This window comes from Podarcis muralis, chromosome 10, assembly GCF_964188315.1.
Source record: "Podarcis muralis chromosome 10, rPodMur119.hap1.1, whole genome shotgun sequence".
Classification (NCBI taxonomy): domain Eukaryota; kingdom Metazoa; phylum Chordata; class Lepidosauria; order Squamata; family Lacertidae; genus Podarcis; species Podarcis muralis.
This window is the reverse complement of record NC_135664.1, coordinates 39,764,430-39,780,002: the sequence shown is the minus strand read 5'-3', so window position 1 is coordinate 39,780,002 and position 15,573 is coordinate 39,764,430. Positions and strand designations below refer to the sequence as shown.

General features: G+C 46.3%; 1 protein-coding gene across 1 annotated transcript; it reads left to right on the top strand.

The window, feature by feature from the left end:
- DUSP6 (dual specificity phosphatase 6) lies at positions 1-6,727 on the top strand. The gene is made up of 3 exons (XM_028746126.2): positions 1-954; positions 2,714-3,151; positions 5,196-6,727. The coding sequence occupies exons 1-3, from the start codon at positions 543-545 to the stop codon at positions 5,501-5,503; spliced, it is 1,158 nt and encodes a 385-aa protein (XP_028601959.2). The 5' UTR covers positions 1-542; the 3' UTR covers positions 5,504-6,727.
- The last annotated feature ends 8,846 nt before the right edge of the window (positions 6,728-15,573 follow it).

The window sequence follows — 15,573 nt, the reverse complement described above, 5'->3', positions numbered from 1 at the left end:
GCGCGGGGTGGAAGGGGCGAAGCGAGGAGGAGAGCAGCGGTAGCAGCAGCAGCAGCAGCAGCAGAGCGTGCAGGGCTGATTAAAAGGGACATTGATCGCATCTCGAGGACTTAGGAAGAAAGAGGAGGAGAAGGGGAGCCGCGAAGCAAGATGTGAGAAGCAGGAGAAGCAGGCAAAGCAATAACACCGGTAGCGAGAGCAGGGTCTGTCTCTTCTAACTAGTTATTTAAATGCATTTCCTTTTGCTGCACGTAAGAAACGCCTCTGAGCACATTTAACTGGATTTTTATTCGGGAGAAGCAAAAAAGCAGAGGCGATTACGGAGGTTCATTCGAGGATTCATTGACAAAAAGAAGAGGAAGGGGGGTTCCTGCTCCATCCCTTCTCTCCACTGCTAACGGAGGCCGGGAGCTCGCCCGAGGAGTTCCCGAGTTGCGGCTGCCTTCGCCCCGGCTTCGCCCGTGCCCTCCGCCCCGGTGGTCCGCGTGGCCCTTCGGAGAGGGGCGTTTTCCACAGCCCCCCGCCGCCGCCCGCCTTCCCCGATGCTAGATACGCTCCGACCCGCCGCTCCTCCTTTCGTGGTGTCGGACATGGCGCTGTGCAAGACGGTGGCGTGGCTCAACGAGCAGCTGGAGCTGGGCACCGAGCGCCTGCTGCTGATGGACTGCCGCCCGCAGGAGCTGTACGAGTCGTCGCACATCGAGTCGGCCATCAGCGTGGCGCTGCCGGGCATCATGCTGCGGCGCCTGCAGAAGGGCAACCTGCCCCTGCGCGCCCTCTTCGCCAGCGGCGAGGAGGAGCGCGAGAAGTTCGCCCGCCGCTGCGGCACCGACACCGTCGTCCTCTACGACGAGAGCAGCAGCGACTGGAACGAGAACACGGCCGGCGACTCCGTCCTGGGGCTGCTCCTCAAGCGCCTCAAAGACGACGGCTGCAAGGCCTTCTTCCTGGAAGGTGAGGGGTTAAGCCGAGCGGGAGCGGGTTCCCCGGAATCCAGTCCTGCCTTCCTCCCCCCCTTCCTCCATCCCCGGCCCCCCGGCGCCTTCGGAACCGCCCCCTTCCCCTCCAGCCGCCAGGGGAGTGTCTAGACGCCAGCCCCCTGCGTCTGGGCGCAAGACATCCTCGCCCCCTATTGTACGCAGCGGAGCGTTGCCAGATGGCCCCTGATTGGGGGAGAAGGAAGGAAGGAAGGAAGGAGAAAGAAATCCCAGAGGAGGAAAACACCCCCACCCCCATGCTAGGCAAATCTCACTGCTTTTAAAACCTGCCAGGGAAAGCCCATAGGGCAGGACACACACAAACCCCTTTGCCAAAGTTGTTTAACATGGGGCAATATATCCGAGGGACAAACTTTGAAAATCCCAACTCTTGAAGGCTGTTAGATCTTTTTCCTAGCAAAAAAAACTCGTGTGAAAGAGCGACTCTGGTTTGCGGGGGTGGGTTAGCAGAAGGAACTGGGTGCCCTCTCGGGAGATGCTTAGCACCTGAACTGAGTTCACAATCCTTTCAGACCGATATTCACTCACGGACAGTTCGCTCACACACCCTTTCCATTCCCGCCTGCCCCCCTCCCAGCTCAGCCGAGCCTTTTCGTTTTAAATCCTTGCTGATCTATCGCAAAGTCACTCCGAAATCTGCCGGCGGCTCTAAATCTTCTGCTTGCTCCTCCTCCCTCCAGTCAAACTAGGCAAAACCCCGGGGATGAGTCTGGCGTTACTAGGTCAAAGTGTTACGTATAGGGAGACTAGGGGTGATACGGTGGTGCAATAAAAGGGCCTGGTTTATATTGTCTGGACTTAAAAGGCAGCCGCTTCAAAGGAGACATGCCCTGAAGGGATGGTTTTGATAACCCGATTGCTTCCTCCCTCCCTTTCTTTGGAAGAGCAAAGGCTCTTGCAAAATCTTGGGATAGGAAGTGGAGTGGGAGAAGAGCTATAACCCCTTCTGTGCTGTCCTCTTCAGTTTAGGGCTGTTCAATGCTTCCTCCTAATAGCTCATTTCTTTTATGATGGGTGGGATATGCATTTTACACCGATTGGGCAAAAAAAAAAAAACACCCTTAAAAAGTGTCATTACAGAAATGCTGGCAACTTCCTGCCCTTTAACATTACTCTGAAATTTGTCGTCTGAATCAGGGCTGTTTCACTTTGCCTAATGTTCCTTCCGGTGCAAGTAAAAGGATCCAGTGTATTTATTGGTGGGCAACAGAATTCTGCTTTCCATGGCGGAATAAGCGTTGGCTCCCTTGCATTTTGCAGCACCTCCATTCTGTCATTCTCAGGACTGTCCATTCATTTCCTAATCCCCCTTCCTCTACTGAACTCCACAGGAGCAGCATCTGCCACTAATATTTTTTTAATCCTTAATCTGACAGCCGTGATAGAGGGGAATCCCCTTCTTTTTTTTCCAACCTCCCTAGCTCCCAGTTTTATTTCTAATAGTCTGAAACAGAGGAAACTAGCCTTCTGATGTGCAGGGCCATTGGTCAGGGCTGCCTGCACTGTCTGGCTTCAGGCAAAAGTCAATTGAACCCGTTACACCACTACAGAGCTATGTCTCTTCTCAAACTGTATGTTGTTGTTGTGCTTTCTGCTTCTGCATCTTACAGCTATAGAACTGACCCCCGGTGTGTGGGGTGGTAGTGGTGGTTCGGAAAGCCTTAATGTGATCCCTCATCCAAATTATTTCCTTTCTTTTTTTCTTTCCTTCCCAGGTGGTTTCAGCAAGTTCCAGGCAGAGTATGCCCTGCATTGCGAAACTAACTTGGACAGTTCATGTAGCAGCAGTTCTCCCCCTCTGCCAGTCCTGGGCTTGGGTGGCCTCCGAATCAGCTCAGACTCCTCTTCGGACATTGAATCTGACATTGACCGAGACCCTAACAGTGCCACCGACTCTGACGGCAGCCCCTTGTCCAATAACCAGCCTTCCTTCCCGGTGGAGATCTTGCCCTACCTCTACCTGGGCTGTGCCAAGGATTCCACCAACTTGGACGTTCTAGAAGAGTTTGGCATTAAATACATCTTGAATGTCACCCCCAACCTGCCTAATCTCTTTGAGAATGCTGGCGAGTTTAAATACAAGCAGATCCCCATCTCTGACCACTGGAGCCAAAACTTGTCTCAGTTTTTCCCTGAGGCCATCTCTTTCATAGGTGAGATTTAGTTTATAATAATTGCAAAGTGAGTGTTGGGTGTGTCTTGTGGTAGCATAATTATGCCTGCAATCCTCAATGCACCTGCCTGGGAGTCATCCCTGTTAAATTCAGTGGGACTTGCCTTTGAGTAGAACTGTACAGGATTATGCTGCAAATTATTAGCAGTACAGCTTGTTTAATACTTATTTATTTTAATGTAATTTTCAGCCTTCGGGGGATCTAAGAAATAGAAAGATACTTCTGCCAGGGTTTAGCTATTGTTAAAGCTTGTAAGAAGAAGAAGTTGATCTTTTAGATACCTGTATTTTAAAGTAATAATTTCCATGCCAGCATATTTGAATTTTGTCCAGGAAAACTGTATTTTAAAAGAAAGCAAGTGATTTTTAAAAACACAATATAGAGAGATTCCAGTGTTTTGGTAGTTAACTGGATGCATTCATTCCCTTTTTTCTTTAACTGTTCCTCACCTGATTCTTCAATTCCTTAGGCTTTTATGCTCCCTCAAACAGTGCAATCCAATGTACATCTACTCAGAAGTATACCCCCTAGAGCCTCCAAGCTTTCATTTCTGTACCTACTCATGTGGAAGCATGCTCTATTGAATTTAATCTATAGAGTGTTCCATAAAAACCAGTGTTTTCTCAGAAGCAGGTATTGCCCTAAAATATATGAGAAGTGCTGATGAGTGCATTTAGACTCCTTCCCCTTCTCTTTGTGAATTAGTTCAGTTATGCTCCCCACCCCCTCTTTGGGGAGGGTCATTGTGTTATCTGTCAGTGAATACTGTGCTGTAATCTGATTGAGTGATACTGGTAATAGAGCAGAATGTAGGTAATCTGAGCCCAGCAAGAAGAAACTGTAGGCTGGAAGCCACAAAGAAACTAATCTCCAGGCATTATAATGCATTTCCTATTACAAAGGAACCCATTTTCTGGCAATGTTGACATCCTGTTTCTCCTAATGGGCTGTCCCCTGTGACTTCTCTCTTCCTTTTAAAACAGCTGAATACCTCCATTGTTCAGCTGCACTGCACAACAGTTGGAGAATAATTTAATAGACCTTTGCAATCTGCTTGTCTCCATTAAAAAAAAAAGGTGGCATTGTAAGGTTTCCCTATTTATATGCTAGGGTGAATGTACACCAAATTATTTTTGTGACCTATTAGTATTAGAATTTATGAAGTATTATTTAGTATTAGTCACTTACCTGAGAAGGTCTCCAAGCAATTTGCATTGAACAACGTCAACACAAACGCATTATGCCGTAAAAGAGAGCAGAAAAGTCACATAAAACACTTCACATTTTTATAGTTCAAAACAAACCCTTCCAATGTTGATGGAATCTTCTAAAACCACAGATCATCTACCACATACCCACCATAAGCTGCTTCTGTGACTGACAGCATGTTGTTGTTTATTGCTGCTCATGTTACAACACATAGGAAGGTGGTGGTGGGGAACCACATCTTCCTCTTGTAGTCTACTTCAGATTACAGGTGTAGGTTTACCCTCTGGAATATTCCCTAGTAAGCAAAAAATATTCCCATTTGCACGTCAAATTAGGTTAGAACCATTTATGCTGCTCCTAGCTGAGTCTCCGGTGTCCAGGGAGTATGTTTTAGTTCTTGAGCATCCGAACAGTCGGTCTCACCCTGTAAGCTGCCTGGTACACTTCAACAAAGGCTGTACCACATAATTCTGTTGAAGGTGTAACTTGCTTTCATGTTGTTCCTGGTGCATTCAAAGCTGGCATAGGTTCAAGACCTGAGTTCAGAAGACCACTGCCTAGAACTCTTGCGTTTTGACTTTGGCCCAGTCAAAATAGAAATAAGTCTGTTATTGGGAGAGCAAATAAAGCAAGGCTTTGAAAACGCTATGCAAAGCGAGCCTGGAGGATGGGAGTAGGAAGGAAGGCGATGCAAATTCTATGAAGGGCTCACAAAGCTCTCTGTCATGTTTGGTCTCGTCTAGTGGCGTGACCTTTAGACTGGGAGAAGAAGAGAGATCTCACGGTTCTTGTCTTTGTCTTGTTTCCTCCACAGATGAAGCTCGTGGGAAGAATTGTGGCGTGCTTGTGCATTGCCTGGCAGGGATCAGTCGCTCGGTCACCGTGACGGTCGCCTACCTGATGCAGAAGCTCAACTTGTCCATGAACGACGCCTACGACATTGTCAAGATGAAGAAATCCAACATCTCCCCCAACTTCAACTTCATGGGCCAGCTGTTGGACTTTGAGAGGACTCTGGGGCTCAGCTGCCCCTGTGACAACCGCGTCCCCAGCCAGCAGCTGTATTTCACCACCCCTTCCAACCAAAACGTCTTCCAGGTGGACTCCCTGCAGTCCACGTGAGCACCAGCCACGTCCCAGCTCTTCCAACCTTGGGTTGTGTGATCATTCCTCGACGATGCTTCTCTTTGACGGCAGCAAAGGAATCCAGCTCTCTTTTGTGGATGCTGCTCTTCAGCAGTAGCCGGCCTGTGTGCTTAAAAATAAAAAGGTTAACAAAGTTTGGAATCTGCTATTGCAAAGGGAGGGAACCAGCAGAGTTCTCCCGGGGGGGAAACAACCACCATAAACTCTTCAGACCTTGCCTCTAGGTAGGCCACGCATTTTTGCTCGATGCACAAACCGCCACCCATACAGTGACTTGGAACTGAGGACTTCCAAACACAGATGGGGGAGGAAGAATGGACACTATATGAGCACATGTAAGACTGGGGAAAATGTATTCATTGCATTTGTAATATATTGTGTTGTCTTCAGTGAAGACTAATTGTGTGCCCCCCCTCCCCGCAATTTTGATTTAGAGGAGCCAAAGAGAGGTTTAAGCTCAAATGTGTTTGGAATTTTTGTTTGCCAAGAGCTTTGTAATGCTTGGCTTGGTTGATGTTAAAGTTTTAAATCCTGAATCGATAAGCAACATCAGTAAAATGATAGGTACAAGAGGTCAACGCAAGGGGCGTTCTTTCTCTCTCCATTCTTCCTTTTGTATGCAAAGGATACAATTTTGCAGCATGCTTGATTTTACTGTTGAAATGAGGCAAACTTGCTTCCTTGTTTAGGGAATCTGTGTCTATGCTTTGGGGTTTGTTTACTCTCATTTTGTGAATGGATAAAGTATCTTTTGTGGTGATTATATATATATATAATTTTCTTTTGCAGGGGTGTGCCATCAGCATAGGGTCTCATTATGACTTAATTTGGCCTTACCTTTTGTAAATAGCCTAGTTTGCATTTTTCTTTTGGAAGAGAGCTATGTCTTCAGAACAGAAGATTCTTTTTTCTGTAAATTATCAAATTAAAAACAAAACAAAACAATTTTGTGCTAAACAGTGCATTACCTCTGTACAAACTTTTCAGGGAGCTTCACCTCAAATGCAATATCTTGCATTTATTTTTGTATAAAACTGGAAGTGTGTGTGGGTGTGAGCATGTGTACCTGTGTAATATGCAAGAAGGTCTTGCACACAATTGTCCATAAGGGAGTGTCTCTGATTTGCCAGTGTAAGAGTTGGGATTTTATTCTAAGAATGTTGAGATCATAAATTATTAATAAATAACTATTTTTGGCTATTTGAGAATGGGACTGATTTGTTTCTTGGTAAGAGTTGCCATCGTTCAGCACTTTGTCGTTTGCAGAAGAGTGGTGCAGCTAGCTGACTTGTTTACCTTTAAAAGTGGAGATGATCAGTGCACCCAAGCAAACTTCTCTATGCGTGGAACTTGCCGGATCAGAAACTGGAAGCGCATGTCTGAATGTGGGTCATTTATTTGCACTGCATTACTTTCAATGGGATGTGCTTTAAGAAACACGGCAGAGTAAGCATCTACATCCATTTTTACTGGGGGAGGGTCAGCGGCGGAGCATATGCCCGTGCTGCTTGGGGTGGGCGCGCTCCCACTCGACTGCCATTTGCCACCCCCCCTCAGTCATGACACCTGTGGCGGACCGCACCCACCACACCCCCTTTCCTACACCTCTGGGAGGGCTGTACATGCAGATAAACATGCTATTGAAGGCAAAGCAATGTAAATCATCTCTTTTTAATACCCCCCCCAAACCATTACGATGTATGTCTGAATTTCACCCATAGTTTCTGTTGCCATGAATGTTTCACCCTTTCTGGACTGTGATGTGTATTTGAAAGTACAATCACCTTGTTGGCAATTTTCAAGATGTTTAGAACAGGTGCAACAAGGCTGTGAGGGACAGGTAAGTGCCAGAAGATCTTTGGTGGCTTGCTCACAAATGCAAATCACCCTTAGATGCTAGCCTTTGTTGTGACAAAGGTGCATTTATGAAGTAGGCTCCAGCTAAGTGAAGAAAACTCTGAATTGTTTTTCTTCTATCTCCTTTTTTTCTTAGTCTTCAATAAAGCTGTTCATCTTCCCCTAACCATATGCTTGTACCCGATATACAGATTGTTTTAGCTGGTCTGCATTTTGTTTCTAGAGCTTCTCCCTTACTGGGCTTGGAAAAAGGATTCCATGACTTTTAAACATGCCCTCATCTTCAAATCTCATCTCACTCCTTTTGTTGCATTTCTTTCCAACATGGAGAAGGGGAGGTGAGCTCTCTACTGCAAAGGCACTCTCTTCACTTCCCATATAAAGAGTATGCTGCTGATTCCTCTGTCAGTGAAAATTGACGCAGGATTTCCTAATGTGTAGAGAGAATTTCTTGTCTTGGGCATCCTCCACAAGATCTCTGATATTTGAGCTAAGATTTTAGCCTGGTCTTCTGTGTTCATCCAGTTCCCTTTAACACTACGCTAATGGGACCTTTCATTCGTACCCTAGAGGGTCTTTCTCTGCAGACCAGTTGCAAAAAGAGTATCAAACTGGTATCAAACATCCCGAATCCTGTCTCCCTCCACACACAAAAATGATTATAGCTGTGGTCATGATAATAGCAAGATAATGTATGTGAAGCACTTCTTGAACACATTAAAAGTGCTCTGCTTAGTTTATGCAGCAGAGTGGATTATTCTCTGGTGGATTCCAGTTTCAGCACCCAGTATGATTTGGCATGTGTCTTGTACAGTGGTACCTCAGGTTACATACGCTTCAGGTTACATATGCTTCAGGTTACAGACTCCGCTAACCCAGAAATAGTGCTTAATGTTAAGAACTTTGCTTCAGGATGAGAACAGAAATTGGGCTCCAGCGGCGCGGCAGCAGCAAGAGGCCCCATTAGCTAAAGTGGTGCTTCAGGTTAAGAACAGTTTCAGGTTAAGTACGGACCTCCGGAACAAATTAAGTACTTAACCTGAGGTACCACTGTATTCCTAGGCTCACATTGCCTGCGTTGGCCAAGACTGACCATGCTCATTGCCCATAGCATGATTACTGACTGTTATGGAGGAAAATGGAAAATCTGGGCTGGAGCACCCCCTGAAAAATGAATGGAGGTTAGCTTAACTATGGAAGGCCTGGGTAGATAATAATGCCTTAGCCTGGTGCCTACAAACTGACCAAGAGGGCACCAGGTGTGTTTCCCTGGGGAGAGCATTCCAGAAATGAAATGCCCTGTTCTTGTGTGGCCAGCTGATTGTGCCATTGGGTAACCCATGGGCTGGAGCTGCACAGAGAAAGCCAGGCTGGGGAGGTGAGCGAAGCAATTTTCGTGCAACCAGTGTGTGAACAGCGCTGTCCCTTCCCTAAAAGCCTCCAGATGACTCTCTTTCAAAGGAAGGGGAAACAAATCACACGGCAGAAACCGAAATGCTGCACACTGCCGCTTCCTGTTTATTTCAGCCAAGGTTCATGTGTAGCCTGGCAAAGGAGGAGCTGGCTGCTTCCTCATTCATAGGGTGCTGCGAGACAACCACTGTTTTTCAGGGTTGCACAATGATTGTGGGTTGGAAAGCCTTGGGCAAGAAACCCATTTTCCCAAAAGATCATAGACTTTTTGCCAGACGAATAGGGATAGAGAAATGCACTGGAAAGTGTGGGGTGGCATTTGGTACAATGTTGGTCTAATCTCCCTACAAACTCATGAGGAGGGATGTTCAGTGGTTCACAAACTGGGTGGTACTACCCCCTGCAGGGTGGGATTACCGGGGGGGGGGTTGCTAAGGGACAAACGGGCAGTAGGGGGGCACTGGAGATTGGCCCCTCCAAGAGTACTGATCTTTGATTTATGATTGACCAAGCCACTGCCTAGAGGGCCAGATTTGATGAAGTGAAGGGCTGTGAGGGCCGATCAAAGGGCCCACCAAAGTTGTTAACGTTTTTTTAGGATTGAAGTTGTTGAGATTTTTTTTTTATGATTTTACCCCAAAGTTGTTGAGTTTAGGATTGAAGTTTAGGATTTTACCCCAGGAAATAAACTGCCACAGGGGCCAAAATAAACCAACTGGCGAGCTGGAACAGGCCCCTGAAACGGACTACACCTTTAAAGTTTTACCACTCTTACCACTTTCAAAGCTATTTCCTTTGGTCCCGTTTGTTTGTATTTAGGATTCAGAGCTGTCACAGGACAGCCAATTTTGGGTAACAGCTATTGATTCTGTTGCGAATTCACTGCTGTACTAACGGATTGTGCATCTTTGGTAACTAGTTCTAGATAAATATTTTGCGCTATCATTTTCCTTCGCCCTTATGTTTTTGTTAGACAGAATGCATCAAAAAATACTTTCCATGCAATATTTCCTGGGTTTTGTCGTTCTTTAGTGGGTTGTGAGAACCACAGTTCTGAATGATGCTTTTCAGAGGGTAGAGAAGGGTGCGGTGACTATGAATTTATGGAGCCAAGGGGGCGGCAGACTGAAAATGTTTGGGACCCACAGAAATAAGGCAGCACCCTTCAAGAGCCTCAATAAGCAGGTTGCTTGGAAGCTTCCAGAATCGGGGGAAATTCTGACCCACACAAAGATGGGAAATTGTAAGGTTGGGAATGCAAAACAAAACATTGCAGTGGAATGGGGGGGGGGGAGAGTCAACTTTGCTGAGCCTTGAACGAGTGCCTATAAACAGAGGCGAGTTACAGAGAGACCTTCTTTGTTGCCTATAAGTCGGCCTTGAACTGTTCTCGGCCTTCCCTGTTCTGTGTCGTTCAAAGCAGAAAAGTGCAAGCAGCCCTAGCAATTTCCTGTCCAGCTGCAGCTCAAGTGATCTTTCTTTTTTCCCTTTAAAAAAAAAATGTCTGTGGATAATTTTAGGCAGTTTCCTCTTTGTGGATTATTAATCTGCTTTCCTCATTCAGCCTACGGAGCCGGGCTCCTACTGTTCTGCCGAAACCAACAGATGGCCTCCCTGCCACTTCCTCTCGCTTCGCTGTGGGTTTGCTGTCAGGCCACTTCTGAAATTAATAACGTTCCCTGGCCCAGTGCCACAGGCCATTACCACAAAGGGGAAGTCACACATCTGAATAGCAGGAAGCCAGGCAGGGTCACAGTGTGAACTAAACCAGCTGAGCATAATTTGAGCCGCTCCCATTCAGCAAAGTGTACGGCTTCCTTTTCCCCTCCTCCTGCCCCCTCCCTCCTCCTGCCCGCCCCACTCATTTTAAAATAAAGGAGGGGGGAATTCACTGCAAAACCTTTGCATTTCATCATAGATTCACAACACTGGAAGAGTTTCTGCTTGACTGACAGCGAAGGCCTGTTGTTGTCTCTCACTGGCAAGGGAAGCAATGGGACTCGAGTCTCTCCATTTGCTAGCAAGGGTGGCAAAACTCAGCTGGGGCACGGCTGCAGAAACCCATCTCAGTCTGAGGGCCACATTCCTTTGTGGACAACTTGCCAGGGGCCATATTCCAGTGGTGGAGGGAGGCAGAGGAGAAAGTGGACGAAGACATTGACCTTGGTACAGGGGTAGGCTACATTTCAACCAGAAGAGTCAGGATATGCTATGTACACACATAGTAAAGACCTCTTCATCTTCCATCTAGGCAAGAAAGAAGCGCTATCACAACTTAAGCCACATTCCAGGCAGCAAAACACCTGGTGTGTTTGTGTGTGTGTGGAGCCAGATCAGGGAAGGTTATGTCTTGGGCAGATGGAGGTATGGGATGGGGGGAGTCTTGAGGGCCAGACAGAGCAGCTTGGAGGGCCATACTCAGCTACTGAGACGGAGACTCTTCACCTCTGGCATAGGGAAATATGACTGGATTGTGGTTTTTTACTGTATGCAAAAAGAGAGATAGTAAAGGATAGTGGTTAAAGTAACAGAGTAGGACTGGAGAGATCAAGGTTCAAATCTCTCTCTCTCTCTCTCTCTCTCTCTGGCTAATCATTTCTAAGTCTAACCTTCCTCACAGGGTTGCTGTGAGGATTAAATGGGAAGAGCAAACCATGTGACCTACTCTCTTGAACTCCTTGGATGAAAGGTGGGATATAAGTGTGATAAAAGTACTATTTTTATGAGCGTGGTGCCTGCAAAATGGTTCCTATTCCCAGCCACAGCCGAATGTGCTACCCACGGAGTCTTGAGTAGGTGCCTTATTCACGTTACATAACTGAAGCCTCCAGCTGCCCACCTTAGAGCAGTTATTTTATTTGAGGCGGGTGCTAGCAAGAACAGAAGCAGACAAAACCTTAAGCCATCTTTTAAAAAGACCGTGTTCAAACCATCTTTTAAAAAGGTGGCGGTTTTTGGCCACATGTGACCACATGTTTTTGGTCACCTGCGGAAATAGAATGAATCCTGTTTGCAAGTTGTACTTCAAAAGTCCCCTAGTCACAAGAGTTTCCTTTTCCCTTCCTCTTAGATAAAACAGAAATGGGGAGGGGGGAAATGAAACTGGGTATTTTGCAACTCATTCATTTGTAGATATAGATATAGACCCGTGTGGCACTGTGGTCTAAACCACTGAGCCTCTTGGGCTTGCCGATCCAAAGGTCAGCAGTTTGAATCCCTGTGACAGGGTGAGCTCCCATTGCTCTGTCCCAGCTTCTGCCAACCTAGCAGTTCGAAAGCACACCAGCGTGAGTAGATAAACAGGTACCGTTGCAGCTGGAAGGTAAACGGCGTTTCCGTGCGCTCTGGTTTCCGTCATGGTGCTCTGTTGCGCCCGAAGCGGTTTAGTCATGCTGGCCACATGACCCGGAAAGCTGTCTGTGGACAAACGCTGGTTCCCTCGGACGAGCACCGCAACCCCATAGTCTCCTTTGACTGGACTTAACCGTCCTTTGACTAGACTTAACCGTCCTTTACCTTACCATTAACTTTTCTTTTACTTGTAAACCACCTAGAAGCCATTTTGGCAATTAAGAGGTAGGTAGGTAGGTAGGTAGGTAGGTAGGTAGGTAGGTAGGTAAATAAATAAATAGTGTGTGGGGTGGGGTGGGGGATGCAGACAAGTAGATGAAGAACTTACCATCTTTACAGGATGTTATATATGTGTGTTGGGGGGAGTGCATTCTTGTAGGACACAGCCTGTTTGATTTTAGGACACAGCTAACCAGGAAAACCTTGCCATTTATCACACCCAGTTGGAGGTTAACTATCCTGTCCTCTCCCATCCCCCTCTCCTTGCCAAATGTCATTTCCTTCGGTTTTTTTGACGGAGTTAAGAGGGAGGTCTGTGATGTACGTTGGTGTTTCTTTTGGCAGCTGCTGAAGCAGCTGATAAAATCATTTGAAAGATGGAGTCATAAATTATCTGGACTTGAAGCAAAAGCCCCACAAGTTGCGAGGAGGTGGAGTCTTCAGCTGGAAACTGGAAGGGGGCGAGGAGGATTCTTTCATTAAGTCATCTCTCCGTGTTAATTGGTGTGCATCCCAGCTGCAACAAGAAGATAGGAAAAGCGGGGGGGGGGGGGGAGAGAACTGAATATCTGCTTAAACATTTCAAAGACTTTTTTTAAAGAGGAAAATCTCCTCTGTTTCACTGATCAGAGCAAAGGATCTGCCTTCCTAGACTGACTCCAAATACTCATTTGCATTTTGAAGCCCCTCTTTTGCATACGCTATGACAATTTGGCTGACTTTGTAGCCACATTTGTATATGGGTATTTGGATCTCTTAAGAAAGTCAGAAGTTTTATTACCTCCAAGCACTGCATTCCAGATGTCAAGGAGATAAAGAAGGACACAACTTTTAGAAGACATCTGAAGGCAGCCCTGTATTGGGAAGTTTTTATTGTTTAATGTTATATTATGTTTTTATATGTGTTGGAAGCCACCCAGAGTGGCTGGGACAACTCAGCCCGATGGATGGGGTATAATAATAATAATAATAATAATAATAATAATAATAATAATAATAATAATAAAAAATAACTTCTCACTCTGAGCACCCCATCCCCTTTCAATACCTACAATGTCGTCTCTCTGCTTCCCACCCCCCTCCCAAATGTCTGCACATTCCATAAGGATCACAAAAGGGCCCTTCTATCCCACATACATACGAAAATACAACCTGCCACAGGGTTTTTATTTCTGCCACAGGGTTTTTATTTCTGCAATATGTCATCGGCGCATCACTAGTGCATCCATGGTGGGTTTAGACTGGACCGTTGACACAGCGTTCTGAGTTCTTAGCCGTTCTGTAATGCTTTTCCAGTGATGCTGCACTATGGCCCTCTCTTGCGCTATAGCACATCAACCGTGGAACAAAAACACCCTGGAACATTTACGGGTAAAAACCTACAGGATTTCAGCAGCAAGGTACCGGGGGCATGCGCTGATTGGAAACCAAGCAATAGAAGTATTCTGAAACTTTTGCCGATGCAAGAGGGCCTTCTTGGTAGTGGTGCCTGCCCTGTGGAATGCCCTCCCATCAGATGTCTTGATGATATTTTTTATTAGTTTTCAATTACAAGAATCCAATAATAGCCTCATTATAACAATGCCAAATTATAATACAATTAGTAATACCAATCCATGAGATGCCAAATTATACAATTTAGGTGCCTCCCGCCCGCGTGCTAGAATTGATGGTTTGATAACCATCCCATCAGATGTCAAGGAAATAAAAAACTGTCTGACTTTTAGAAGACATCTGAAGGCAGCCCTGTTTAGAGAAGTTTTTAATGTTTGATGTTTTATCGTGTTTTTAATATTCTGTTGGGAGCTGCCCAGAGTGGGGTGGGGTATAAATATTATTATTATTATTATTATTATTATTATTATTATTACTATTATTATTATCTGTCTCAATACCATCATGAGCACAAATCATCATAAAAAAGAGAGGGCAATGAAGTAGGCACTATTAACAGAGCCGCTCTGCAGGTAGGCATCAGTACCAAAGGATAAAGGAGGTGACTACAGGTAAAAGGGGCACAAGAATGCTCCCTGCTTCATCTGAACTGGATCTCCATTTGTGCAGCACATTTCTTGTAGCTGGAAAGGCATAAAGGAAAGTGTCCTTTTGCTGATGAGCTTGGCTACATAGACAGCCTATGGAGAATTGTCTTTCTCAGGGCTTCTTAAGCATATCTGGTGCCGTGGTGCAAAGCCCCCTCCAAAACAAGGGAGGAGGCGGTGGAAGATGTTCTCTGCCTCCCCCACCGCCCTGATCCCCAGCATGGTGGCGGTGACCAAGCAGGAAAACGTGCTGGTGGACATGCTCTCTGACGTCGGGGCACCCGAGAAGGCAACCCAGGAAGGCTGCAACGCCACCTTTTGCCAGGAAGGCCGTTTTTAGCAGATGCAGAGGCTGTGCGTAGCTTCCATCCTAAGCCTCTGCGGGGATCTCTCTCCTCCTGTGGTGGCTTGGGAAGGAAGCTGCATGCCTGCCAGCCATATAGTTGGCAGGGCACAGCTGGTGGGTGTGCAGGGAAAGGGGAGGCTGCCAGCAAAGCCACGCAGCTCCCCCACTCACTAGGGCGCCCCTGAGAGGCTGGCGCCCTGGCGCAATGAACCACTAAGACCAATGGGAAAGACGGCTCTGGTCCTTCTTCAACCCTCAGGAGCAGGGGGTGTGGGGTGGGGAGGGAAGCCACCAAGGTAGCCTGTTTGTGCATTAAGTCTGCCGTCGTCTACAGCAGTCGCCTGTGTGTCTAGAGACATGTGCCCGACACATGTTCCCATAATTCATAATAATGTGTAACAAGAGAATGAAGGGTATGTTTAGAAGAGGGAGAAAACCCACTGGAGCACAGGAAGCAAGAATTTCAGGTCTATATTTGGGAGGGGAAATAAGGCTAATTTATTTCACAACTGTGTCAGTTCCGTAGGAGTCAAGACAAAGTATTCTCCAGCTGGCTGAGTTATCCAGCATGCAGATATTGGAGATATAATGACAAAAAAATGATACTAGATGGGAGGTCTGTTTATTTTCAGCAGGAGACTGGGGTGAAGACCTTGTTCATGGGGCCAAAAGCATGACTGTTAAAGAAATCCATGCTGGTTAAAAACATCTCCCATTTCTCTCTCTTTTGTGTGTGTATAGACCTATTTACAGAATGTGCATGTGTGTGTCAGCGTTGATGGGTTTACAATTATTATGTAAGAACAGACTTACTTCTA